Source organism: Artemia franciscana, chromosome 8 (genome assembly GCF_032884065.1).
Source record: "Artemia franciscana chromosome 8, ASM3288406v1, whole genome shotgun sequence".
Taxonomy (NCBI): Eukaryota; Metazoa; Arthropoda; class Branchiopoda; order Anostraca; family Artemiidae; genus Artemia; species Artemia franciscana.
The window spans coordinates 50,690,479-50,717,305 of NC_088870.1; the positions used below are offsets into that span (position 1 = coordinate 50,690,479).

Sequence of the window (26,827 nt, forward strand, 5' to 3'; positions counted from 1 at the left end):
ACAGGGTCATAATTTTAATGGGCAGCTGTATGTAAGGTGCTATCATAAAAAACAGAGGTTTGATAAATTTTCTTCTGTGTTGTTAATTTACAAATTTTTATGGCATTTAGTATTTACCAAGTGACATATAGCGATCGCAAATTCTGTCGGTCTGTCGGTCCCGGTTTTGCTAGTTTAGGCACTTCCAGATAAGCTATGGCGATGAAATTTGGCAGGCGTATCAGGGACCAGATCAGATTAAAATCAGAAATAGTTGTTTCCCCGATTTGACCATCTGGGGGGGGGGGTGTTAATTCGGAAAAAATAAAAAAATGAGGTATTTTAACTTACGAACGGGTGATCGGATCTTAAAGAAATTTGACATTTAGAAGGATATAGTGTCTCAGAGCTCTCAATTAAATTCCGACCGGATCTGGTGACATTGGGGGAGTTGGAGGTTGAAACCTAAAATCTTGGAAAACGCTTAGAGTAGAGGGATCGGGATGAAACTTGGTGGGAAAAATAAGCACAAGTCCTAGATACGTAATTGAAATAACCGGGACGGATTTGCTCTCTTTGGGGGATTTAGGGGGAGGGTTAATTCTGAAAAATTGGAAAAAAGTGAGGTATTTTTAACTTACGAAGGAGTGATTGGATTTTAATGAAATATCGTATTTAGAAGGACCTCGTAACTCAGATCTTTTATTTTAAATCCCGACTGGATCCAGTGTCATTGCGGGAGTTGGGGGGGGGGGAAATCTTGGAAAATTCTCAGAGTGGAGAGATCGGGATGAAACTTGGTGGGAACAATAAGCATAAGTCCTAGATACGTGATTGATATAACCGTACTGAATCTGCTCTCTTTGGGGAGTTGGAGGGGGTGTTAATTCAAAAAATCAGAAAAATTGAGGTATTTTTAACATAAGAATGGATGACTGTTCGTAAGGTATTTTTATTTTGATATTTAGAAGGAACTCATGTCTCAGAGCTCTTATTTTAAATCCGAACCGGATGTGGTGACATTGGGGGGGAGTTGGAGGGGGAAAACGGAAGTCTTGGAAAACGCTTAGAGTGGAAAGATCGGGATGAAACTTGGTGGGTAGAATAAGAAAATGTTGTAGATACGTGATTGACGTAACTGGAGTGGACCCACTCTCTTTGGGGGAGTTGGCGGGGCAGTGCCTCGGCGAGTTTGGTGCTTTTGGACGTGCTAGGACGATAAAAATTGGTAGGCGTGTCAGGGACTTGCACAAGTTGACTTGATAAAGTCGTTTTCCCCGATTCGACCATCTGGGGCGGGGCTGAAGGGAGAGGTAAAATTAGAAAAAATGAGGTATTTTTAACTTACGAGTGGGTTATCGGATCTTAATGAGTTTTGATATTTAGACGGACCTCGTGTCTGAGAGCTCTTATTTTAAATCCCGACCGGCATTAAGCCTCTGATTTTCCTTTTAAATTGATCTATTGACTCCTAGAATTTTGATAGAGCTCATGCCATATGAGCTCTTGGCTCTTGGCTCTTCCGGCCTCGTCATAAGTGTCATATGAGCTCTTAGCTCTTGTTAAGGTAATAAAATAGCATCAAGAGGATGAACAAAATTATTGAAGGAAGATTTGAATACCGATTGCATTAACCCTGACGTCTGGCCAAATATTATTTTCAGCTGCTAAATATATCGGTTTTGCCGACTATAAATGACAACATAATATATTTTAAAAAAATAAATTGAGGCCATAAAATGTAAAAGACATCAAAGCAATTTCCCCCCCCCCCTTGGGCTCATCTTAGCTCTAATCTTACCTGAAAATCGACATTTTCTAAGTTTTTTCTGATGTTCATTTCAAAATTATACGGTATTTAGGGCGGCTCCACATTTCCGTCAGCGTTGTCTTATTGAACCGTGAAAACTAATTTGAGCATTGCTTTTAGTTTTCAAAACTTCAAACTTTAATAATCTGTCGATTCCCAAAACACATAGACCTTCAAAGAAAGGCTACACCTTCTTCAGCTGTTTGATGTTATTTGTTTTTAGCTTATTCTCTTCTGATTTACCACCCATTTTTTTTTGTTTGGCAACCACTATCACAAAAGATTGCGTAACTAGATACAGATGTGTTTTTCATTAAAAGTTGAATTTCCAATTTTTCATAATTTTTGAGAAATATATGGTTGTGTAGATTTTCAGGTAATCAATTTGAACGATCAGATTTTGTTTTTACTGCCTTTTCGAAAATTTCGTGGTAACGAACTGCAAATTAGGATCAACACGGCTGATTAGTAACCTAAACTGAGTAACCTAAAAAACGAAACTTTGATATCATTAAACATATCAAAAGGATTGCATCAGTATGCTGATTCTAAATGTATAAAATTCATTAAGCTTGGTGTTACCCATATAAGACTACGAGCCTGATAAAACTTGCCTGATTTTCTAAAAAAAAGGGAAACACACCCTAGAAGTCAAATAATCTTAATGAAAATTACACCTTCAGGCTCAGCGTATCTGAGAACCCTACTGTAAAGATTTCAAGTTCCTATCTGCAAAAATGTGGAATATGTATTTTTGTCGGAAGGGAGATGACAGATGCGTTTTTCATCGTGATTGTATTGAACCAGCGTTCCTAGAATATTGAGAGAGGGCTCATTTGAACAGAAATTAAAAGTTATTGTGTCCTTTTTAAGTGACCAAAAAGATTGGAGGGCAACTAGCCCCCCTCCCTAACCCTTTTCCCCCAAAATTGTATAATCCAAATTTAAAAAAGTTGAAAAGTCCCAAAACTATGCCATTGGAGATAACAACACCTCTCTCCTTCCCCTGGCATAGGTCTTTAAGTTATAAAGTTTGCCCATTGTTTACGTAGGGTATTTCTTATTGGGAAGTATACAAATGTTTTGGTGGGAGAGATTTTGTGCTTGGGATGCGTTTCCATGAGGATAATTTTCCGTGTGGAGGGAAATTTCAGGGATAAACTTTCCAGGGAAAATTTTACATTGGGGGGGATTCGACAGAATCCCTGTGCGAAATTCTTTTTTATTTGTTATACTTCCTCTGTTCACTTTTGCACGTGGAGATGTTCCGGGGGAATTTTCAGCGTGTTTGGATTTCTAGGAACAAATGTCCACGAAAGAGGGAGGGGGTCCAGATTAAATGAAAAAAGGCTTAAAACTGAAGCTCTTTTTCAGATAAAAGTTTGCCAAGGAGAATTTTCCAGGCTGAATCTTCCACAAGAAATTCTGCGGAGGGGGTGGGGGTCTTTCAGTGAGGATCGGGTTGTCAGGAAGGAATTTCACGGGAGGTGGTGCATTTTACAGGGGAAGAACTTTCCATGGAGGAGTTTCCCTTGAAGGGAGGGGATTTTTCATGAAGGATGAACTAGATTTACCGACATTATTTGAAAAAGGATTAGAAACAAAAAAAAACAAGTTTTTTCAACTGAAAGTAATGAGCAACATTAAAACTCGAAACGAGCAGAAATTATTCCGTACATGATGGGGTTGCCCTGCTCCTAAACACCTTGCTCTTTGCGCTAAAGCTTGATTGTTTTTCCCAATTTTATAAGAACAACTCCTGAAACACAAGGACAGTTTAATTAGAATTGGAAGCTTTTCTAAAAGTAATAAAAACTTAGTATGAAGAGGAAGGTATTGAGGAGGGGGCAACCCTTTCATATACTGAATAGTTTCTGCTCGGTTTCAGTTTTAATGTTGCTCTTAGATTTCAGTTGAAAAATCTTGTTTTTTGTTTATTTAATGTTTTAAAAGGGCCACTGGAGGCATTTTCGTTGTCTGTGTGTGGATCTGTGGATCAGGTGACGTCATGTTTGTTCGCATATGACGTCTGAATTATTTCACACTAATACAAAAGAAGAAAAAAACTAAAAAAGGTAAAAACTACAAAAAAAACTAAAAAGAAAAAAAAACTAAAAAAGCTAAAAAACTAAAAAAAACTAAAAAAAGGTAAAAATCTAATAACTAAAAAAAAACTGAAAAAAATAAAAAAAGGCAAAAACTACAAAAGAAATAAAAACTAATAAAAAAACTAAAAAAGCTAAAAAAATAAAAAAACTAAAAAAAAACTAAAAAAAGGTAAAAAACTAAAAAAAACTAAAAACTAAAAAAGAAAAAAACTAAAAAAAGGAAAAAACTGAAAAATAAAAGAGAAAAAGAAAACTAAAAAAATATGAATAAATATATATAAAAATAAGCTGTTTGTGGGTTATGTCTGTCTGTCTGTCTGTCGAGTGACGTCGTGTTTGTCCGCATTTGACGTCTGAATTATTTCACACTAATACAAAAGAAGAAAAAAAACTAAAAAAGGTAAAAACTACAAAAAAAACTAAAAAGAAAAAAAACTAAAAAAGCTAAAAAACTAAAAAAAACTAAAAAAGGTAAAAAACTAAAAAAAAACTAAAAACTAATAAAAAAACTAAAAAAGCTAAAAAACTAAAAAAACTAAAAAAAGGTAAAAAACAAAAAAAAAACTAAAAACTAAAAAAGAAAAAACTAAAAAAAAGGAAAAAACTGAAAAATAAGAGAAAAAGAAAACTAAAAAAATATTAATAAATATAAAAAATATAAATATAAATATAATATAAATTAGCAATCAACAAAGCACCGAGACACAAATGACGACCGGGACACAGGGAGTATAAATGACGACCAGGACATAAGTAAAAAAAAAAACTAAAAAAACTAAAAAAATGGTAAAAACTACAAAAAAACTAAAAACTAATAAAAAAACTAAAAAATCTAAAAATCTAAATAAACTAAAAAAGAAAAAAAAGAAAAAAGGAAAAAAATAAAGGAGAAAAACAAAACTAAAAAACGAATGTATATACAGACCGGGACACCGGGATACAAATGACGACCGGGACACAGGGAATATAAATGACGACCGGGACACAGGGACACAACTACAATGGGGACGCCGGGGGGCACAGGGGGATATAAATGACGACCGGGACACCGGGACACAAGGAATATAAATGACGCCCGGGACACTCAAAGAGAAATCACAGACTGGAACACCGGGACACAAATGACGACCGGGACACAGGGAATATAAATGACGACCGGGACACAGGGACATAACTACAAAGGGGACGCCGGGGTGCACAGGGGGATATATAAATGACGATGGCGACTCAGGGAATGGTCGATTAGCAATCACCATCAACAAAGCTCAAGGGCAATCATTAGAATCATGAGGTATAGATCTGAATACGGATTGTTTTCCCATGGACCATTATATGTTGCATGTTCAAGAGTCGGTAAACCTGACAATCTATTTATATGCACAGACAATGGGACAGCAAAGAATGTTGTATATTCGCAAGTTTTACGTAGTTAAAAACATATATATATATATATATATATATATATATATATATATATATATATATATATATATATATATATATATATATATATATATATATATATATATATATATTCGAAGGTGGGACATAGGGACACAACTACAATGGCGCGTAACTAATATGGCGCGTAACGACTTACGCGCGCGGGGGGGCTTGGGGGGCGCGAAGCGCCCCCACCAACTAGGTGTTGGGGTGGCGCGAAGCGCCACCCCAACAGCTAGTATATATATATATATATATAGATCTATACCTCATTATTCTAATGATTGCCCTTGAGCTTTGTTGATGGTGATTGATAATCGAACATTCCCTGTGTCCCCGTCGTCGTTTATATATCCCCCTGTGCCCCCCGGCGTCCCCGTTGTAGTTGTTTCCCTGTGTCCCGGTCGTCATTTGTGTCCCGGTGTCCTAGTCTGTAATTTCTCTTTGAGTGTCGCGGTCGTCATTTATATTCCCTGTGTCCCGGTGTCCCGGTCGTCATTTTTGTCCCGGTCGTCATTTGTGTCCCGGTGTCCCGGTCTGTAATTTCTCTTTGAGTGTCCTGGTCGTCATTTATATTCCCTGTGTCCCGGTCTTCGTTTGTGTCCCGGTGCTTTGTTGATGGTGATTGTTAACCGAACATTCCTTGTGTCCCGGTCGCTTTCTCTTTGAGTGTCCCGGTCGTCATTTATATTCCCTATGTCCCAGTGTCCCAGTCGTCATTTGTGTCCTGATGTCCCGGTCTGTAATTTCATCAGTCGACAAACATGACGTCAGTCGACACAAACATGACGTCACTCGACACACACACACACACAGACAACTTATTTATATATATATATATATATATATATATATATATATATATATATATATATATAGATATTTATATATATATATATATATATATATATATATATATATATATATATATATATATATATATATATATATATATATATATATATATATCTATATATATAAAAATAAGTTGTCTGTGGATCTGTGGATCTGTGGATCAGGTGACGTCATGTTTCGGCTGACGTCATGAAATTAGTTGCCGTCATTTTTGCTTTGACGATGCTTAGTATACTGTAAAACACATTAATTTGGTTAATAATATACCATTTAAAACACCAAAATGAACATGCTGGAGTAGTCACTCGGTGAGAGAGGGTGTCAGAACAGAGAATGAAGGTCCCAGGTTCAAATCCTGGTTAGGCTAAAAAAGGTAAAAAACTAAAAACTAAAAAAAAAACTGAAAAAACTAAAAAACTAAAAAAACTAAAAACTAAAAAAAAAACTTAAAAAAAAGGGAAAAACTGAAAAATAGAAGAGAAAAAGAAAACTAATAAAATTAAGAATAAAAATAAAAAAAAATAAAAAAGATAAAAACTAAAAAAAAAGTAAAAAGAAAAAACGAAAAAAAAACTAAAAAAGCTAAAAAAAAAAAGAAGGTAAAAACCAATAAAAAACTAAAAAGAAAAAAACTAAAAAAAATTTTCATCTAAAAAACTAAAAAAAACTAAAAGAGGTAAAAACTAAAAGAACTAAAAAAGAAAAAAAAACTAAAAAAGGAAGAAAACTGAAAAATAAAGGAGAAAAAGAACACTAAAAAAATATAAATAAAAATAAAAAAACTAAAAAGATAAAAACTTCAAAAAAAAACTAAAAAGAAAAAAGAAAAAAACTACAAAACCTAAAAAAAGGTCAAAACCAATAAAAAAAAACTAAAAGGGGAACACTGGGACACAAATGACGACCGGGATACTGGGAATATAAATGACGACCGGGACACAGGGAATGTTCAATTAGCAATCACCATCAACAAAGCTCAAGGGCAATCATTAGAATCATGAGGTATAGATCTGAATATGGATTGTTTTTCCCATGGACAATTATATGTTGCATGTTCAAGAGTCGGTAAACCTGACAATCTAAATAAATGACGACACTCAAAGAGAAAGCGACCGGGACAAAAGGAATGTTCGATTAGCAATCAACAAAGCACCGGGGCACAGGGAGTATAAATGACGACGACCGGGACACAGGGACATAACTACAAAGGGGACGCCGGGGTGCACAAGGGGATATATAAATGACGATGGCGACTCAGGGAATGGTCGATTAGCAATCACCATCAACAAAGCTCAAGGGCAATCATTAGAATCATGAGGTATAGATCTGAATACGGATTGTTTTCCTATGGACCATTATATGTTGCATGTTCAAGAGTCGGTAAACCTGACAATCTATTTATATGCACAGACAATGGGACAGCAAAGAATGTTGTATATTCGCAAGTTTTACGTAGTTAAAAACATATATATATATATATATATATATATATATATATATATATATATATATATATATATATATATATATATATCTATATTCGAAGGTGGGACATAGGGACACAACTACAATGGCGCGTAACTAATATGGCACGTAACGACTTACGCGCGCGGGGGGGCTTGGGGGGGGCGCGAAGCGCCCCCACCAACTAGGTGTTGGGGTGGCGCGAAGCGCCACCCCAACAGCTAGTATATATATATATATATATATATATATATATATATATATATATATATATATATATATATATATATATATATATATATATATATATATATATATATATATATATATATATATATATATATATATATATATATATATATATATATATATATATATACACGTGCACTAGAATTATTGGTTTGGATTATTGGGGAGGAAGGGCATATTTAGAACTTATTATTTATAACTATATTATTATTTTAAATTAAAGTTAAAAATAGAAACTCAAGCTTGTTTGTTAGGTTTTAATGTTATTTTTTTCTTCCCCTAAAACAATTATATTTAGAATCATGTTCATTCATTTTTGTTGCTTTGACGTTATCCTGTTATGTTGGTGAATATGGTCACTTTTGAAATGGTGCTGCTCATGGAGGAACAATTTTTGCCAAAAACTTAAGAATTTCGTTATTTTTAATTTCCAAAAGTTGAAGATGTATACTCGTAAACGCGGCGTCGACTAGCGTCTTCGTTCCCACTGATGCGGTTTCACGCAAAGACGCCCATTTTTGCGTGATGTGTCAAATTTCTGGATTGAAAATCACATCTGTTATTCTCATTTCCAAGCTTTTAGAACCCAGAAATTAATCTTCAATGGCTGGCGAGATACCTCCAGGGAATTGAATATAGAAGATAAGGATTATATTTTAATCAGGCATAGCCGGGCTAGTTATCTTGCGTTAAAATAATCTCATAAATGGGAACTAAGGGCGTTACAAAAATCATATTATTTGACAAGCAGGGCCTCATCTAAGGGTAGGGGGATTAGGGGTTTTGATCCCCCCTGAAATGTTTTTCCGACTTGTAAAAACGTAAGAAAAACGAATATAAATGAATTTTGGGGCGTTTTTTTAAAGATTTTTGTAACATCCTTCCCCCTCGAAAAAAATTCTTCTGTAAAACACCCCCCCCCCCCAAAAAAAAATCCTGGAGACGCCTGTTTTTGTGTGATGTGTCAAATTCACTCCGTTTTTTGTTGCAAGTTTATGCGTCACAACGGTTCTGAGGCTGCATTGAAATATTTTTACCGAGCCATTGAAAATCACATTTGTTAATGTGAATTCAAAAGCTTTTAGAACCATAAATTGCATGTAACTGAGAAACTAACCATATTTTTCAGAAGTTTTCCATTAATATTTGGCTAAGAAAATGAGGGTCATGTCCTTTTAATCTCAGAAATTAATTTTCAAGGTCTGGGGAGATACCTCCAGGGAACTGAATATAGAAAATACGAATTATATTTTAATCAGACATGGTTAGGCTAATATAGGCTGGCCCTTTGAATATTTTTCTTGGATTCTAGCCCTTGATTTAACCTATTCCTATGCAATGCTGTTTAAATATCCTCCAACGTTTTTTGCGGCTCAATGGCTGTAGTGAACCGTTTCTTGGTGAACCCCCCCCCAAAAAAAATATGTTTATCCAACTCGTGAAAACGCAAGAAAAATCAATATAAATACATTTTTTATGCTTTTTTAAAGTTTTTGTAACCTCCCCCTCCCTCCCTAAATTTTTTTTTGTTAGACATTCCCACAAAAAATCCTGGATAAGGCCATGTTGACAAGATACAAAATACTTTTAGTGAGCTTTTCAACAGTAGTGAGCCTATATTGAGCCTTCCGCTGAAAATTATTCCATTTCACCGGAATAATTTCCGGGTGGTAACCTTGACTTAAAAGCCCTAAGCTAAACAAAAAACACCAATCCTAATGTTTTTCAATAATGATGCAATTAAATGAGCGTGCTTGGAATATGAGCCATAAGAGAAAGTTAAAAAAAAACTTTTTTAACCGCTATTAGACAAAAAGTATTATAAATATCTGCCAAAAGTAGAAACTCGCGCAGAATGGGGGCTTTGAGCTTGCCCCCCCCCCCGAAGTCTCGAAATTTTGCCTACGACTTCTAATATATTTCATTTGATCTGCACATTTCAGTGCGTTTCTGATATGTTCCCATTTCTGATAAGTTTCTGGTTAGAAATCTGTCATAAACACAAACCAGTATAGATGAATGATTCACATAAATCATGGAATAAATTAGAAATCATTATTCACAGCCAAGGCCTTACTCAGGGAGGGAGTTATAGGTTTAGACTCCTCCCCTGGAATTTTCGCCTGAGTCATAAAAACGGAACAAAAACGCGTATAAATAAATTTTTGGTGCGTCTTAGAGATTTTTGTTCCCTCTCCCCTCCTGAAAAAATTAGGCATACGCCCTTGTTCATATCTTTGGTGCATCTGCAAGTTTTAGTTAAAATACAGTGATGCTAATCCAGAAAATACAGAGGGGGGGATTTATTTTCAAGATCTTGCTGAGACGATTTTGTTGTTTTCCCTTTTTTTTCAATGAATAATTTCCACGAAAGGGGGGGGGGTCCAGATTGATTGGAAAAAAAATGAGAACTTAAACTCTTTTTCAAATGAAAGTTTGCTAAGGAGAATTTTTCTAGGCTGAATCTTCTGCAAGAAATTCTACGGAGGGGGGGGGGAGGATTTCAGTGAGGATGGAATTGTCTGGAAGCAATTTTACGACGGGTGATGTATTTTACATGGAAAAAGTTTCTATGGAGAAGTTTCCCGTGAGGGGAAGGAATTTTTCATGGAGGACGAAATATAGATTTACTGACATTATTTGAAAAACGATTAGAAAAAAAAAACAGGTTTTTTTCAGCTGAAAGTTATGAGCAGCATTAAAACTCAAAACGCGCAGAAATTATTCTGCATATGATGGAGTTTCCCCGCTCCTCAACACCTTGCTCTTAGCGCTAAAGTTTGACTTTTTTTCCCATTTTATAAGAACGACTCTTGAAATACAAGGGCCGTTTAATTGGAATAGGAAGCTATTTTAAAAGTACTAAAAACTTCGGTGTGAAGAGCAAGGTATTGAGGAGGGGCAACCCTTTCATATACTGAACAGTTTCTGCTCGGTTTGAGTTTTAATGTTGTTCTTTACTTTCAGCTGAAAAATACTTGTTTTTTTCATGTTTTCACATTTAACCTATTCCTATGTAATGCAGTTTAAATGACAGGCACAGGATGGCTGGCCCCCAACCCCCCATTGCACTTCCTGGCTGAAGGGCCAAGAAACGGAGATCAGCACCGCCGGTACGGAGTGTAAAGTCTAATGCCGTATCCTTTACCTTTTTGTTTTTACCAGTTTAAATGTCCTCCAACGTTTTTTGTGGTTCAATGGCTGTAGTGAACCGGTTCTTGGTGAACATTTTGCGATTTTCCGACATCCGCTATCCGTGAGTCATCTTGCGTTAAAAAAGAATCACATGAATGGGAACTAAGGGCTTTAAAAAAAAAATCACATTAATGTGACAAGTAAGGCCTCATCCAGGAGGTGTTAGGGGGTTTGACCCCCCCCCCACCAAAAAAAAAAATGTTTATCTGACTTATAAAAACTCAAGAAAAATGAACATAAATAAACTTTTGGCGTGTTTTTTAAAGTTTTTTGTAAACCCCCCCCCCCCCCCCCCGAAAAATTCTTTTGCAAAACACCCCCCGAAAAAAATTCTGGATACGGCCCTGGTGACAAGACCCAAAATACTTTTAGTGAGCTTTTCAACAGTAGTGAGCCTTTATTGAGTCTTCCGGTGAAAATTATTCCATTTCACCGTAATAATTTCCGGGTGGTAATCTTGACTTAAAAGCCCTAAGCTAAACAAAAAACACCATTCCTAATGTTTTTCAATAGTGACGCAGTTAAATGAGCGTGCTTGGAATATGAGCCATAAGAGAAAGTTAAAAAAAAAAGTTAAAAAAAGATACCCACGCAGAATGGGGGCTTTGAGCTTACCCTCCCCCTGAAGTCTTGAAATTTTGCCTACAACTTCTAATATATTTCATATGATATGCACATTTCTATACGTTTCTGATACGTTTACATTCCTGATACGTTTCTGGTTAGGAATCTGTCATAAATACAAACCAGTATGGATGAATGATTCACATAAATCATGGAATAAATTAGAAAGTAAATCGTTATTCATAGGCAAGGCCGTATTCAGGGAGGGAGTTATCGGGTTTGATCCCCCCCGGAATATCCGCCTGAGTCATAAAAACGGAACAAAAATGCATATACATACATTTAGATGCGATCTTAAAGGTTTTTGTACCCCCCCCCCTGAAAAAATGAAGGATATGCCCTTGTTCACATCTATGGTGCATCTATAAGTTTTGATTTAAATGCAGTAGTGTCAATCCAGAAAATGCAGAAGGGAGGGGGAGGATTTATTTTCAAAATATTGCGGAGACGATTTTGTTGTTTTCCGTTTATTTCAATGAGCATCCTAAAAATGGTGTTTTTCAATGAAAAAAAAAACAACAAAAAGGTATTTTCAAAATCTAGGGGTAGGGAAAAATATTTTCAGGGGGATTGCTACTCCTCCCCAATTGGCACCCCTCTTCAAATGTCGTTAACAGAAAATAGTCGGTTCAGGAAGTCTCACCAGAAAAAAAACGATCTTATGAACCACCCACCCGACCACCAGAAAGCAAAACGGTCCCATAAAAAGGATTTCAATCCACTGAATAGAGTCCCAAAAATTATCAAATTATTTAGCAGGCATGCGAAGAGTGAATAGAGAAAGCTCATAAAATATTTGAAATGTCATTCTTGGTCATAAATTTGGTCTTCAATGTTTTTTGGAAGCAAAGAGAAATCAATCCTTTCATACTTTGAATATATAGCCTAGTCTATATCTTATGGACTATAGACCTAGCTAAAAAATAGTCAATATGCTGACTTTTCTACCTCAATACTTTTGGAACTACAACATAACTAACTTTTGAGGTTATTTATTTCATTTGCATAGCTTTTGCTTACGTAGCTACGTAAACGATCTTACTTAACTTTTTAAGCATTAACTTTTTCATGTTTTTTGTGGTTCCTTATCAATTTTTTATTTTAATATTTGATGTTAAAAGAGGAAAGAAAAATTCTAGGCAGAGATATTTTTGAAAAAATTAACCCCGACCAAAATATAATTTTGGGGTTTCCATGTGCTACTTTAAAATTTACTTGGGGTCCTTGGGTAATCCTAAGGTCTATGATTTGTCCCAAACTTTGGTTCAATTACTTGTATTCCATTCCAGCCTTTCATGGAATACGGTATGGTCTATGGCTTTAAATGTGTGCTGTCAAAATTTTCTTGAGCAAGGTCCTCTGGCTGCCCTTAAACTATGAATATTTTTCTTATTCCCTTTGTCGAGGTATATTCAGACCCCCTAAAATTAGGGCGCATCGGAATAAACTACGTCCTATAAATCTTGATAGCAGAGGAAAAAAGTGATTTTCCAGTCTTAAATTGAGAATTCGATGCTAGAGCTGATGGTGCCACTGCTTTGGGCAATACGCTAAACAGGAATGACTGGTGATATTGATAACGCTGGTTTACTTGAGTAACTAGGACGCTATGCATTTTGAAAACTAAAACATGTATTTCCATTTCCTCTTACTGCATAAACTAATTTATAATTGAGTGACTCTGATTCCCAATTGATTCACTGATTAAAAAACAAGTAAGATATATTCTTCGCCAAGAAAAACAGAACAAAAATCGTACCACAAATAAAAGGCACTGACTCCCCCCCCCCAAATGCTTCTAGGCTTGTAAAGACGGGGGATGCACACTCACTCTAGCTCATAAACTTTAAGCACTAACTCATGAAAAATAACTCATAAGCAATAAACACTTAACTCATCAACAGTGACTCATGAACAATAACTCATAAACAATAACTCATAAGCAATAAACATTAGCTCATTAACAGTAACTCATAATTGAAAACAAAAATTGGGCATAATTCAGAAATAAATTGCATATAATTCAGAAATACAAAGAAATGAACCTGGAACCGACAAACGGACGAATTTGAAATAAACCTGGAACCGACAAACGGATGAACGGTATGAAGTTGAAGGAGCAAAACAATTAAACGGATATTTCGCCCCTGTGCAATAGTTTGTAAATTACTTTCAAAATAATAAAAAAATATGTAGGAAATTGACGGAGTGAAACTCGAGTTGTTTCTGAGAAAAAAAAGAACTAATGCCATCTAGCGCTTCTGAGTAAACTCCTAAAGCTGTACAAGGAAGGTGTTTTTTTTTTTTTTTTTTTTTTTTTTTTTTTTTTTTTTTTTTTTTTTTTTTTTTTTTTTTTTTTTTTGTTTTTTTTTGTTTTTTTTTATGTATCCAAGATACGACAAAATTAACGTCTTCTTTAAAAGACCCTTTTAACTATTACTGACAGTGATAGTAGAAGATAATAGCCTACCCAGTGCAAGCGTGAAAATCTGATTTTCTCCGCTTTCCCATTTCTTCTTCTTCTTCTTCTTCTTCTTCTTCTTCTGTGTAGTTGCCAGCCTCGAAGGATCTTCTGACCTAAAATGACTTTCATTTTCGGTCCTCTAAGAGGCACTTGATGTTAAGTACATCTACTGGTTGAGCACTGATATAGCTGGTCTTTCATAGAGGCAAACTTTTGTAAAAGATCCGTTTAATTATTCACCATCGTAACCAAGTACTGGCTTTGATTAAATTTAAAAGGTGCCCTAAGAATAAGACCTTTATTTTAGGTTAGTTAAAGGAAGAGAATTATAGGAAATGCTATAGTCTTGAGTTATTTATAAAACTCCTGTATTTTTTAGCTTACTAACATTTCCTTTAGTTAAGAGCAAAGACTATGGGTCTTCGCAAAACTTGTAAGAGTGGGAACTGGCGCTAGTTTCAACAAAACATCTTTGACACCATCTAAAGTTTGGCGACACTTGGCATTCTTTTCAGTGAAATAATAAGGATAATAAATTTTATTTGTGTAGCTGGTGAGATTAGTCTAGTGCTTAAATCAGTTTCTGGTAGAAAAACGATTGCAAAGCTTGAAAAATGCCAAATGTCGTACAACGCTAGATGGCGTTAATGTTTTTTTTTTATCGACAGCGCCAGTTTCCACTCTTATAAGCGAATAGATAAATATACTTAAAGTGACAAGAACATTGGAAACGAGATCTGATTGTTTGAATCCGCTATATATATATATATATATATATATATATATATATATATATATATATATATATATATATATATATATATATATATATATATCATATATATACTAAATATATATACTATATATATATATATATATATATATATATATATATATATATATATATATATATATATATATATATATATATATATACTAAATAAATAAATAAAAAAAAACGTAGTTGAAAAATTACAAAATTAAGATGAAAACATAAGGTACTAAAGGGCTTATGATATTTTCGCTTTTTTGAAGGTATTGTTGTCCTTGGCAATCAACACATTATTAATGTTTAAATTTTTACGGGCGAAAATCTCTGTCAGATTTAATTAATTAGTTCGGCTTATTTTTTTTCATTATTTAACGTGCCAACACTGATAAAAAATATGATGCTGTATTAGAAGTTTTTAAAAATGTTTGTTTCAGAGGTTGCTTAGAAATTATCTGAAAGTCAAATCCGGGGAGGGGGCAGTTCAAATTCTTTTGCAGTGTTTTAGCGTTTGTATGTGTTTATGTTTGACACGTTAGTTTTAGGCTGCTTTAGTTTTAGTATTGTTTAATTGGTTGTGTTTATCACTAGGCATGGGCACTTTTTTTTTCTTAAGACTGTATGTATATTTGTGTTAAAATAAAAATATTCTAATTCTAAAATTCATAATTTTGAAACGACCAAAGAACAAAAAAAATCTCAGAAAATTATGGTTTTCAGAAACTTTTTATTTTGTTGTCTTGGTATTTTAATATTTATTTTCCGTGTGAAATATACGATTTTGCAGCATGCCTCAGCTTTGATTCGCGCCGACGGGACAATTTATGTATATAATTGAGATCATTAACTTCAGATCAATCTATTCACTGAGCCAGCGTTACGATATTACTAGTAGCGGTTTTAGGCCTCGAAATCTGGGCGGTGAGGAGAGGTATACCATAGGAGTGTAGAAATGTAAAATAAAAGGATTTTAATGTCAGATGTTAGAAAAAATGGGGAGGGGCAGTCCCCTTCACCCCCCCCCCACCCCCCTCCGTCCAGGCTAAGAAACCGTTGCTGGATATTTCTTAAAAAAGGCTTTCCAAATTTGAGAATTTTATTTCAGTTTTGTATTTTTAATTTCCAAGGGGGAAGGAATTTTGGCACTTGTGGATTATGCGCCACTCACTCAAGTTTACGCTGTGTAGAACACGAGAACAAACAGGTTTTTTCGTTGGTTTCTTCGTTACATTAGAATATACCCAATATAAGTCATGGGTATATCAGTAAAAATTTGGGGTTGAAATATTCTAAACCACTGTATTATATCGCACCACCAAAATTCGTTCATTTATTTTATTGGTGATTTTTTTTTAGGTGTTAGTGTGCCTCGACAAGCTAGTAATGGTCAATTCTTGCCCAGTGGTCGCGATATTTCTCTACTTTTTCATAAAGATGTAGACACACAACATCAACATTTAACAGCAGCTATTGCAGTTTGGGGAGACTTGATCTATCATGACATATCACATACTCCACAAATGGCAGGTATGTTTTTAGCCAGAATGTTATGTTCTAATATGAGAATTCTCCAATTTATCAATTAGCTTCTCGTCATCCCAGGATAGGGGATTGATTCAATCAGATGAACATATTCCATTCAGTGTGATGGATTACATACATTATTTTGACCCAAAGTGTTACATATCGTCTTTTGATTGACCTCAACTATGTTCCTACTTAAATTTTCAGTGTCTTAAAAATTCAAACCTCAAGTCGGAGAACGCTCCAAATATTTATAAACTCCTGGTTATCATAGTAAAGTGGGTTAAACTAATCAGATGAACTCCATTTAATAGGATAAATTGCATATATAATTTATTCAAAAAGTGTGACAAATCCTGCATTTTGAATGGCCGCGGCCATGCTCACTAATCTCGTACAAACTCGGACATCGAGATAGAACATACTTTAGCTTATCCTTCTCATCTTTTTAAAATGGGCAACTGAACTCCCAGATATCGTTATTACTGATAAATTCAACACAGATCGAACAGCTCGAGTGCCAGGTTAAAGTGAAAAGAGAAACTTAAACTTCTAAACGAATTGATTAGTTGAATTGGGAGGAGTTGAACTCAGTGGAAGTCTTATGATGGTTAGGTGAAAGGTGCTACGCCTAAAAACTATAGAGGGTTAATTTTTTTGCAGGTTATCTTGGACAGAGGCTGCGATGCTGTAACGTGAACTTCAATGAATTTCATCCTGAATGCTTCCCAATACGGGTTTCTAACCGCGACCCGGTTTATTCAAAATACAATGCAAGGTGTCAGGAATATGTCAGATCTGGAACTGCACCAAGGGTTGGTTGCACCTTAGGTAAGATCAGCTTTTTCCCAAATTAACTTATTTAAAAAACTAGAGAGGCCCTTTGACTAAAAATTTATTTATAAAGGAAATTTCAACAGTAAGGAAAAGAAATAGCACAGGACAGGAAATTTGATATGCACAGAACTGCAACCACTGCGCGTGAGTCACTTTGCGTCTGGAGAAAGTGCTGCTTTTCATAACCAAGGTAAGGCAGTCGTTTTAACTTGTGAAAACGCCGTCATCTTTATCACCTAATTTTTTTTCACCATTGTCCTATTTTAGTAGTTTAGTGACCACTTATTGGCTTTTCTTGTGTTTGCCTAGTTTCATCAGTGACAACTGCTAACGAAAACATAAGGATTAAGATTTTTTTAAATGAAGAAACAAAAGAAAGTATTATGAAAATCTTTGGGGGAGGTATTTTTTTTATTTTTAATTAAAATATATTTAAATAAATTTCAAAGTCCAGGGGGTCGATAGCCTCTTATCGTTAATTGGTGCTCCTGAGTTTTAAGTTTTGAAATTTGAAACGGCCTCCAAGTAAGGCAGTATTCATGATTTTTGTTCGGGGGGGGGACTGAAACCCAATAACCTTCCTCCCCCAGGATGTGGCCCTGCCTCCAAGGAAAGAGAGCCTATTTTATGTAGAAAAACTTTTAAAAGCAGAAATGAGTATTGAAAAGTTCAACTCATGACGTGGTCTTCAGAATAACTAACCATAGAAACTAAAAGACGCAAGTGAATTTATGACATGTTTTGTTTTGAATTTGGTTTGAATCCTCACTGGTCGTCTTTAGTTGAAACTATACCTTCTTTTCTTCCATATCCAATAAACTAAATTGCCAATAAAGAATAAAAAACATGCTTGGAAAACCATTGCGAAGGCACCAACTAGAGAAGAAGTCTCTAAAAATTTAAGCACTATTAGATTTGTACCTTCCTTTTTTCTTTTTTCGTCAAAACTAGCAAACTAGCTTTCAGATTTTTGTAATCTCTAATTCAATTTTTTCAATTCAATTCAATTTATTCAAAAAGAAAAGAAAACACATAACAATAACAATAATAAAGATCCTAGAAGCGAACTTGTTAAGGACCAAAACAACAAAAAATTGAAAATGAAAAAGAGAGAGAAAAAAAAGAAAAGAGAAAACAAGGGTAATTAAAGCAAATTGAATAAACATTTAGAGAAATATAATATCAAGATTTTAGTACATTGTTATATAGCGTCCGAAAACTTGTGGATAGCTCGACACTGGAGGGTCGAGCTATCCACAGGTCGAGAAAACTTTAAAATTTCTCGGACTTTTTTCGTGTCCATCACACTAGTTTCAGATTTTTTGAATGTTCAGGGAGCAATATTTAAAATTTCCTTTGATTTTTTTATAAATACCGCCAAACTAGTTTTCAGATTTGTGGAAAGTTTTACGGAGCAACATCTAAAATCTCTTTAGATTTTATTTCATATCTTTTGAACGTCAACCAAGCAATATTTAAAATTTCTTTTGACTGTTTTCGTCAAAACCACCAAACTAGCTTTCAGATTTATGGGATGTTTACGGAGCATGAGCAATGATTAAATTCTCCTTCGACTTTATTTCAGATCTTTTGAATGTCTACGAAGCAATATTTAAAGTTTTCTTTGAATTTTTTTTTTGTCTAAATCACCAAATTAGTTTTCAGATTTAGTGAGTGTTTACGGAACAATGTGTAAAATCTCTTTTGACTTTAGTTCAGATCTTTGGAATGTCCCCGAAGTCACATTTAAAATATCCTTTGAATTTTTTCGTCAAAACCACCAAACTAGTTTTTAGATTTATGGAATGTTTACAAAGTAATATTTTAGATTTCCTTTGACTTTTTTCATAAAAACCACCAAACTAGTTTTCAGATTTATGGAGTGTTTAAGGAGCAATATCTAAAATCTCCTTTAACTTTATTTTAGATCTTTTGAATGTCCATGAAGTAATATTCAGAATTTCCTTTGACTTCTTTCGTCAAAACCACCAAACTAGTTTTCAGATTTACGGAGTGTTTACAGTAATATTTAAGATTTCCGTCGCTGTCTTATAGATTGATTACAAATAGCATAAATGCCTTGTTTTTAAGGTTGTCTTTTCTCTGAGCCTTTAAAGCTTTTTTATTGGTAATTTTATGGGAATTACCAACAAAGGCAATTTACTAGGAATTACCAAAGTGATTACAGAAAAATTAAGCACGTCGAGTCTCTTTTACAGACTTACCTGTGACTAATTCCATACTTTAAGTCAGTCCTAACCAGAATAAATCGCTTATTGGTAACATGCCAGAGTAACCAAATTAAGAGAAAGGGAAAATATGTTTCAGTTTAAAAATGTGGTTAAATATGCACTTCCTTATTTTAATTTTTCGAATGATTTCACGCACTATTACGCAACATTTGATAGCAGTAATTAATGAGCTGCCTCAAGGCCGTGATTAAGTGAACTTGAAAACATCGAGCTTCAAAATTGAAGTTAGGTTAGCCTTCTGTCTTTTAATTCTCTAGAGACCGTCGATTGTCAAAACTTCAAATAGCACCAATTATCAAGTCTTGTCAAAGGTTTTGATAGACAACTTCCTTTGGCGAGATGCTTCAGCCGAGAAATAGTAATATATTTGGCTGCGTCTTGCAAAGCTTGGTTACCGACCAAGGGAGAAGAGAAAATGAGTAAAAGAGCACTATCATTCTCAACTACAAAATGCCCATGTATATGAAACTGTGACGGCATGCATAGAGGGCATTTTAAAATTTATTGTTTTTTTTTCACTTTTTTTTCCTAGGGATAGGCTATTTAAAATACCTCAGTTGATTAATTCGAAACTAAACACCAAACTTAGTTGAAAGCTTTCTTCGAGGATTCTTAGAAAACCAAAGTTTTCTGACGAATTTAATTAAAAAAAAAATTACTGAAAGCAAGGAGTGGCATTAAAACTTAAAAACGAACAGAAATTACTTCGTATATGAAAGGGACTGCTTCCTCGTGAACGCCCCACTCTTTACGCTAAAGTTTTTTACTGTTTTAAAAATAGAGTTAAGAGAAAGAGTCGGACTTTAGCGTGAAGAGCGGGGCGTTGATGAGGAAGCAGCCCCTTTCATATATGAAGTAATCTCTGTTCGTTTTATGTTTTAATGTCACTCCTTACTTTTAAGTTAAAAAACACTTGTTTTATTTAATTTAATTTCTGAACGTTTTTGAAGCAATGCATGTTTTGATTTATGCTCTCTGCAGATGAATAATTAAAACGAAATTTGCATTTTTTTTTTTTTTTGCTGAATGGCTTTCTCATAGTTTTGATCGAATGATTTTGAGGAAAAAGGAGCGGGGAAGGAGGTCTGGTTGTCCTCCGATTTTTTGGTTATTTAAAAAGGCAACTAGAACTTTTAATTTTTTACGAATGTTTTTAATAGTAAAATTATTAGTAAAAATTGATTTTATTAGATAAAGATATACGTAACTTACAAATTAGCTTACGTAACGAACTTCTGTATTCTCATATTTTTATTACATATATGAGGGGTTTCACCCCTCGTCAGTACCTCGCTCTTTACGCTAAAGCTTAAATTTTGTCCCAATTTCTTAAGAATGACCCCTGAATCACAAAAGCCGTAGAATAAATAGTTGAAATTTCTAAAAATACTTTAGCGTAAAGAGCAAGGTATAGGGTTCTGCTCCGCCTCAAGGTTTGTCGCTTGACCTAAATCTCTTGACTTGTCTAGTTCTTCGGCGTACCGCATTATTAGGTATTTTGGATATTTGCATCTACCAAGCTCCAAATACTTTTTTAAGGCGCTGTCTATGTGTGGTAACACTTTTAAGATGTATACCTCGCTTTGATTTAATTTTCCCCATGATTTCGGCTTTGTGTGCACAACTTTACTGAAGGCTCCTGACTATTTTTCATTTCTAGGTTCCTTCATTGCATTGAAGTAATTTATGAAAATTTCACACTCTATTAACAAGCAGCTGATTATACCAGCTTGTCATTTTGGTCTCTAGGGGGTATTATCGGCGATCTGAAACAATTCTTTCTGGCATCCGACTTGTAAAAGTTTCAGGTAGCTGAAAATATTCTAGGGGATTGTTAGAAAACAGGAAAATACATCGAAAAATGGTTCCAATCATCTTACAGGCTATTGTCTTCTGCTCATGATAGTACTGATTTTGTTCTAAAAGCAGTATCCTTCATAGAGTACACTTGTGAAAAAGACCTAGACATTTTCTAAGATTTCTAAGCAATTAGAGGAAATAGAGCAAAATCCTTCCAAACATTTTGTAGCATCTTCAAGAAGCGACGACCTGATATTAAAAGCGGCATCTTCCGCCAATGAATACTTGAGTACTTTTTAAATATAAATTTTCAATTTAACATGGGATTTTCGAGTTCCATCAGTTCACTTAATCACGGCCTTAACGATATTTCCGATTTTATGCATTTATTTCCTGCAGTATAGTCATGTTGCAGGCTTGAAAAAGTTCAAATGGTTCTATACCTGGGAATCTTTCTGACTTGGCTAGAGAGTCGTAACCCAAAACCCTATCCAATGGGGAGCTTATGGGGGTTTGAACACCCCTAAAATGTTTTTCTGACTCGTAAAAATTTAGCCAATTTTGGATGTTTTTTACAGTTTTTTGTGTACCCCCCCCCCCCTCTCACTCAGAAAAAATATCCCCCCGCCTCGAAATAAATTCAGGATACGGCTCTGTTTAACTAAAGATTAAAAAAAATTAATTAGTGTTGAGTCCTCCTTAAAAAATTAAAACTTTATGTCTTCACCCTTAAATAGGTGCAGCCAAAAACCATTATGACGGGAAGGAGGGGGTAAAGTAAACCATAAACTATTTTTCAAAATTCAGGGTAGTGTATTTTTTTTTTCAACGAGTTTACGAATGAAGGTATTTTTCAAACAAAATACAGCAAAGTTTGGGTAAGCCAATCCCCCCTCCCTTTTCCCAAACTCTTTCTCCCCTCAATTGACGGCACGAGTGGGAGCATGTAAACATGTTTATATCTTGGTAAATCCCCTCTGCCCTCTCTGATTAACCGTGTCAATAAGCGTTGTTGCAAGAAGACAAAAATAGGAAATTAAAAAAATTAAAAGAGAAAAGATTAAAAAACAACTGAAATATCTGTTATCTCCTTTTCTACCTTATCCTTGCTTCGTATTGGTGATCAAATATAGTTTTTGTCACTCTAGAAAATCGCTCTTAATAAATTTGTCAATCCCTGTAGTCAATAAATCATTTTAAAGCATCCCAAAGTTCTGCGAAGTACACGAGCCTGAATATTTTAGAATAAAAAAAGGACAAATAATTTATTATTAACCTTTAAATAACCCATTTCCAAAAAAATGTCAGATTGAATCCCCAAAAATTTCAACCTTTAATCGAATTGCAGCTTGTTTTGAATTAAGCTTTACCTTAAATTAACCTTGATTCTAGATAGGAAGATGCTACACTGCCAGTCGTACTTGTAGTTTTAGTTCATGTTAGCCAAATTATAATTTCTTATATCCGTCTCTCTGGTGTAAAGGCTTCCAGTCTTGACAAATTATTTCCTAAAATTAAAATATAGAGAGAAAAATAGCAAAAAAAAATCCCTATAGATCGATTCTCAGAGACACAGACTATTTAAAATTCCTCAAGTAGCAGTCCAATATTAATGCATACACAGTGGCGTCGTTTGGGGGGGGGGGCAATGGGGGACAGTTGCCCCCCTAATAATTTAAAGAAAAAACTATTATATATCGCATACCCCTTGATTCTTCGGATGTTGACTCTTCTTGCCCCCCTCCCCCCAATAAAATTGCTGAAGCTACACCCTTATTCATGCATGAGGAGGGATCTTCTTGCCTTAGTGCCTTCCTCAAAGCCTTTTGATTTTTACGGTTTCTCCTATACTGTTGATCTGTTCGGCAGTTCTACTTTTGCAGTTCTTCAGAGTTGTGCCCCCCCCCCAAACCCTCTGAATCGTTCTTGTTTGCATGTTTGTCAGAGATTTAAGGCCCTGTGTCCACAACTGGTCCAAAACGTGCCTTCTTATGGCATGACACTTGCTTGAAAATTTTTGGTCGTATGTGGATAACGAATGCTGAAAAAAGGGGAAATTTGTTTAAGATTATATTCAGCTCAAGCGAAATTTGACCTTGTGTTTTTACCTAAGATTTAAATCTTTGATAAAGACTTTAAGTTCAATTCACCAATTTTTATGAAAAGAATGAAAGTTTTCTTATAATTGTAATTTAGAAGCGAGCATTGAAAATTATATAGTATTGCGTCAAGGCTGTTGAGATGAGAAAAAAAGTATCGAAGACAGAAGAACTGAAATGAAAAAAGATAAAGATTATTAAACAGAAAAATAACTATGGTAATTATGAAAACTAATATAAATGCTAAACACCCTAGTTTATTTTTATTTTTTTTATTTTGTTTGCTTTTTTCCTTGTATTACTTACTTACTTACTTAATCCTCATACCGGGATGGCATTGACACCGTTGTAAGCCTTCTCCATGTTGGGCAGTCTGCAGCAACGGCCTCTGCATCAGACAGCGAAATTCCAGTTTGGTCCAGGAAATTCCTGAGGCTATCACTCCACCAGAACTTGGGTCTTACTCTTGGATGCTCCCAGTCACTGCTGGTTTTTCAGAGTCGTAAAGAATTCGAGCCGGAGTGTCGGTGCATCTTCAAAAATCCTGAAATATGACAATTTACCCTAGAATTTCTCAATTTTTCTTAAAATTTCACCTAACTCTTTCCTTTTCTGATTTAAGGATAATCCCACCCTCCGAAAAACTGGACCACCCTGAAATGAATGCATATGCGCATGATTGATTCAGCATAATATAGAGCAGCTAGGAAAAGCGAGTTTTTTTTATTTCTACTTTCTTTTAGTACTGTAAGAATAAAAAAAAACTGCGTTAATCGATATTCTTTGGTTATTTTATTAGTGGTTAACAAGCACCTCGTGGCAAGATCTAATTATAACGATATTGTTGAAATTTATCTAATAAAATCTGACGCGGAAACCACTCAAATTATCCCTTTTCTTTGCACTTTATGTCAGTATTGCCAGATGAGTGGTATAATATAGCGGAGAATACGCAAAAAATGCGCCGAATACGGCATTTTTGCCGAAAGGCAAATCCCTTAGGAAGGGTTATATCTTCATTTTCTAGTCTTTCATTGGTTGTCGATTCAGCCGAACATATAAAAGCAACCACCAAGAAAATGAGCTCGCTAGACGCTTTGAGTCTAGCTAATATAAGGGCTTTGGTCTAAGGTCAAGATGATGAACTTAGCTAGACACTTGGAGTCTAGCTAATGTAAGGGCTTTGGTCTAAACATTACTACATTTACTACTAACATCCCACTGCAGAACCATACCACCTGAGACCAACACAGCTACATACGCTCCTTCTCCATCTCAATCTATAAGTTTCCATCTGTAATCCCTTCCAATACAACCTAATCCGGGGACGACCCACTTTCTGTTTCACCCGAGACCTAGACGGATGATAAGCACAATCTGTAGCAATCTTTCGTCCTTCACCCATAATATCATTACGTACTAAACACGATGCTTGTTTAACCCTGTCCTCGTATTTTTTAGGTCCAAGAGAACAGATAAACCAAGTAACAGCGTTTTTAGACGGCTCCAGCATCTATGGATCATCAACTGAAGAGTCAGACGAGCTGAGAACCTTTCGCGGGGGATTCTTAAAAATTCAGCGAGGACCAGGGCCCAAAGGTCTTCTCCCTCCAGATGACAACGTCATCGATTGTAAAACTAACGGGAACTTAAGGTAAATTAGCAACTCATTAGTGGTTTTCAGTCTCCTCCATAAGGTATTTTCCCTTCAAATGACAACGTCATCGATTGCAAACTAACGGAAACTTAAGGTAAGTTGCCAACTCTCAAGGAGTTTCCTCCCTCCTCCCAAAAGTTTTCTCCTTACAAATAACAGCGTCATCGATTTCAAAACTAATGGAAACTTGAGGTAAGTTGGCAACCCTTAAGGGGTTTTCTCTTACCCCCCCCCAAAGGTCTTCTCCCTTCAGAATGATGACAACGTCATCGATTGCAAAATAAACAGAAACTGAAGGTAAATTGGCAACTTTTAAGCGGTTTTGACATCATTTACGTAATTCTATGTAATGTGATTAAGTTATGTTACATTAAGTTCAACTTTACACACTCAAATGAATCCTTTCACACAAGGCTGACGTAAACATTCATAAAACCAACAAAATCATCGTTCCTAATAGTTATTAAATAAAAAACTAGTTTTTAAACTGAAAGTAAGGAGCGACATTAAAACTTTCTTTCGAAATTCTTCGAAAAACTTTCGAAATTACTGCGTATTTGAAACGGTTCTCCCCTCCGCAATCCCTCGCTCTTTACGCTAAAGCTTTTAATTGTTTTAAAAAGCAGAATTGTGGCAAAGAGTCAAACTTTAGCGTAAAGAGCGAGGGATTGCGGAGGGGACAACCCGTTTCATATACGGAGTAATTTCTGTTCGTTTTAAGTTTTAATGTCGCTCCTTACTTTCAGTTTAAAAAACTAGTTTTTTTATTTAATTTCTGAACGTTTTTGAATTAATGCATTTTTGATTTTGGCTCTCCGCGCATAAATTATTAAAATGAAATTTTCATATTAATTCTTTTTGGGCTAAATGGCTTTCTCTTAGTTTTGATCAGACGATTTTGAGAAATAAGGGGGTCGGGAAGGAGGCCTAGTTGCCCTCCAATTTTTGGTTACTTAAAAAGGCAACAAGACCTTTTAATTTTTAACGAACGTTTTTATTAGAAAAAAATATAAGTAACTTAAGAATTAACTTACGTAACAAACTTTTATATTCTTATATTTTTGATTATGTATATGAGGGGGTTTGTTCCCTCGTTAATACCTCGCTCTTTACTAAAAAATTACTAAAAATACTTTAGCTTAAAGAGCAAGGTATTTATCTCCTCCTACATACCTCGCTCTTTATGCTAAAGTATTTTTAGAACCCCTCATATGCGTAATAATCTCTGTTCATTTTAAGTTTTAATTCTACTCCTTACTTTCAGTTGAAAAAAGTTTTTCATGTTTATTTTTTCATTGTTTTTTTATATTAATGCTAGAAAATCCCGCGCCCTTTTCATTGAATTTCTCTTCCCCCATGACATGCTAGAAAATCCCGTGCCCTTTTCATTGAATTTCTCTTCCCCCATGACATATTCCTCCAAGGTAAGATCCTCCCACATAGCCCCCTCTCCTCAACCCCACCCCAAACCAAAAAAATTCCCCTGAAAACGTCTGTACGCTTCCCAATAACCATTACTGTATGTAAACACTGGAAAAAGTTTGTAACTTGCTGCCCCTCCCCCGGGACTTCGGGGGAGTGAGTCATTCCAAAGACATAGTTATTATGGTTTTCGACTATGTGGAACAAAATGGCTATCTCAAGATTTTGATCCGTTGACTTTGGGAAAAAATGAGGGTGGGAGGGGGCCTAGGTGCC

At 35.0% G+C, this 26,827-nt stretch overlaps 1 protein-coding gene across 1 annotated transcript in view; it reads left to right on the forward strand.

The window, feature by feature from the left end:
* Positions 1-26,827, forward strand: part of LOC136030541 (uncharacterized) — a 168,132-nt gene that overhangs the window by 42,082 nt on the left and 99,223 nt on the right. The window contains exons 5-7 of the mRNA XM_065709591.1: positions 16,317-16,487; positions 17,148-17,315; positions 24,934-25,126. Of these exons, the coding sequence (XP_065565663.1) occupies positions 16,317-16,487; positions 17,148-17,315; positions 24,934-25,126 (532 nt within the window). The remainder of the gene's footprint in view (positions 1-16,316; positions 16,488-17,147; positions 17,316-24,933; positions 25,127-26,827) is intronic.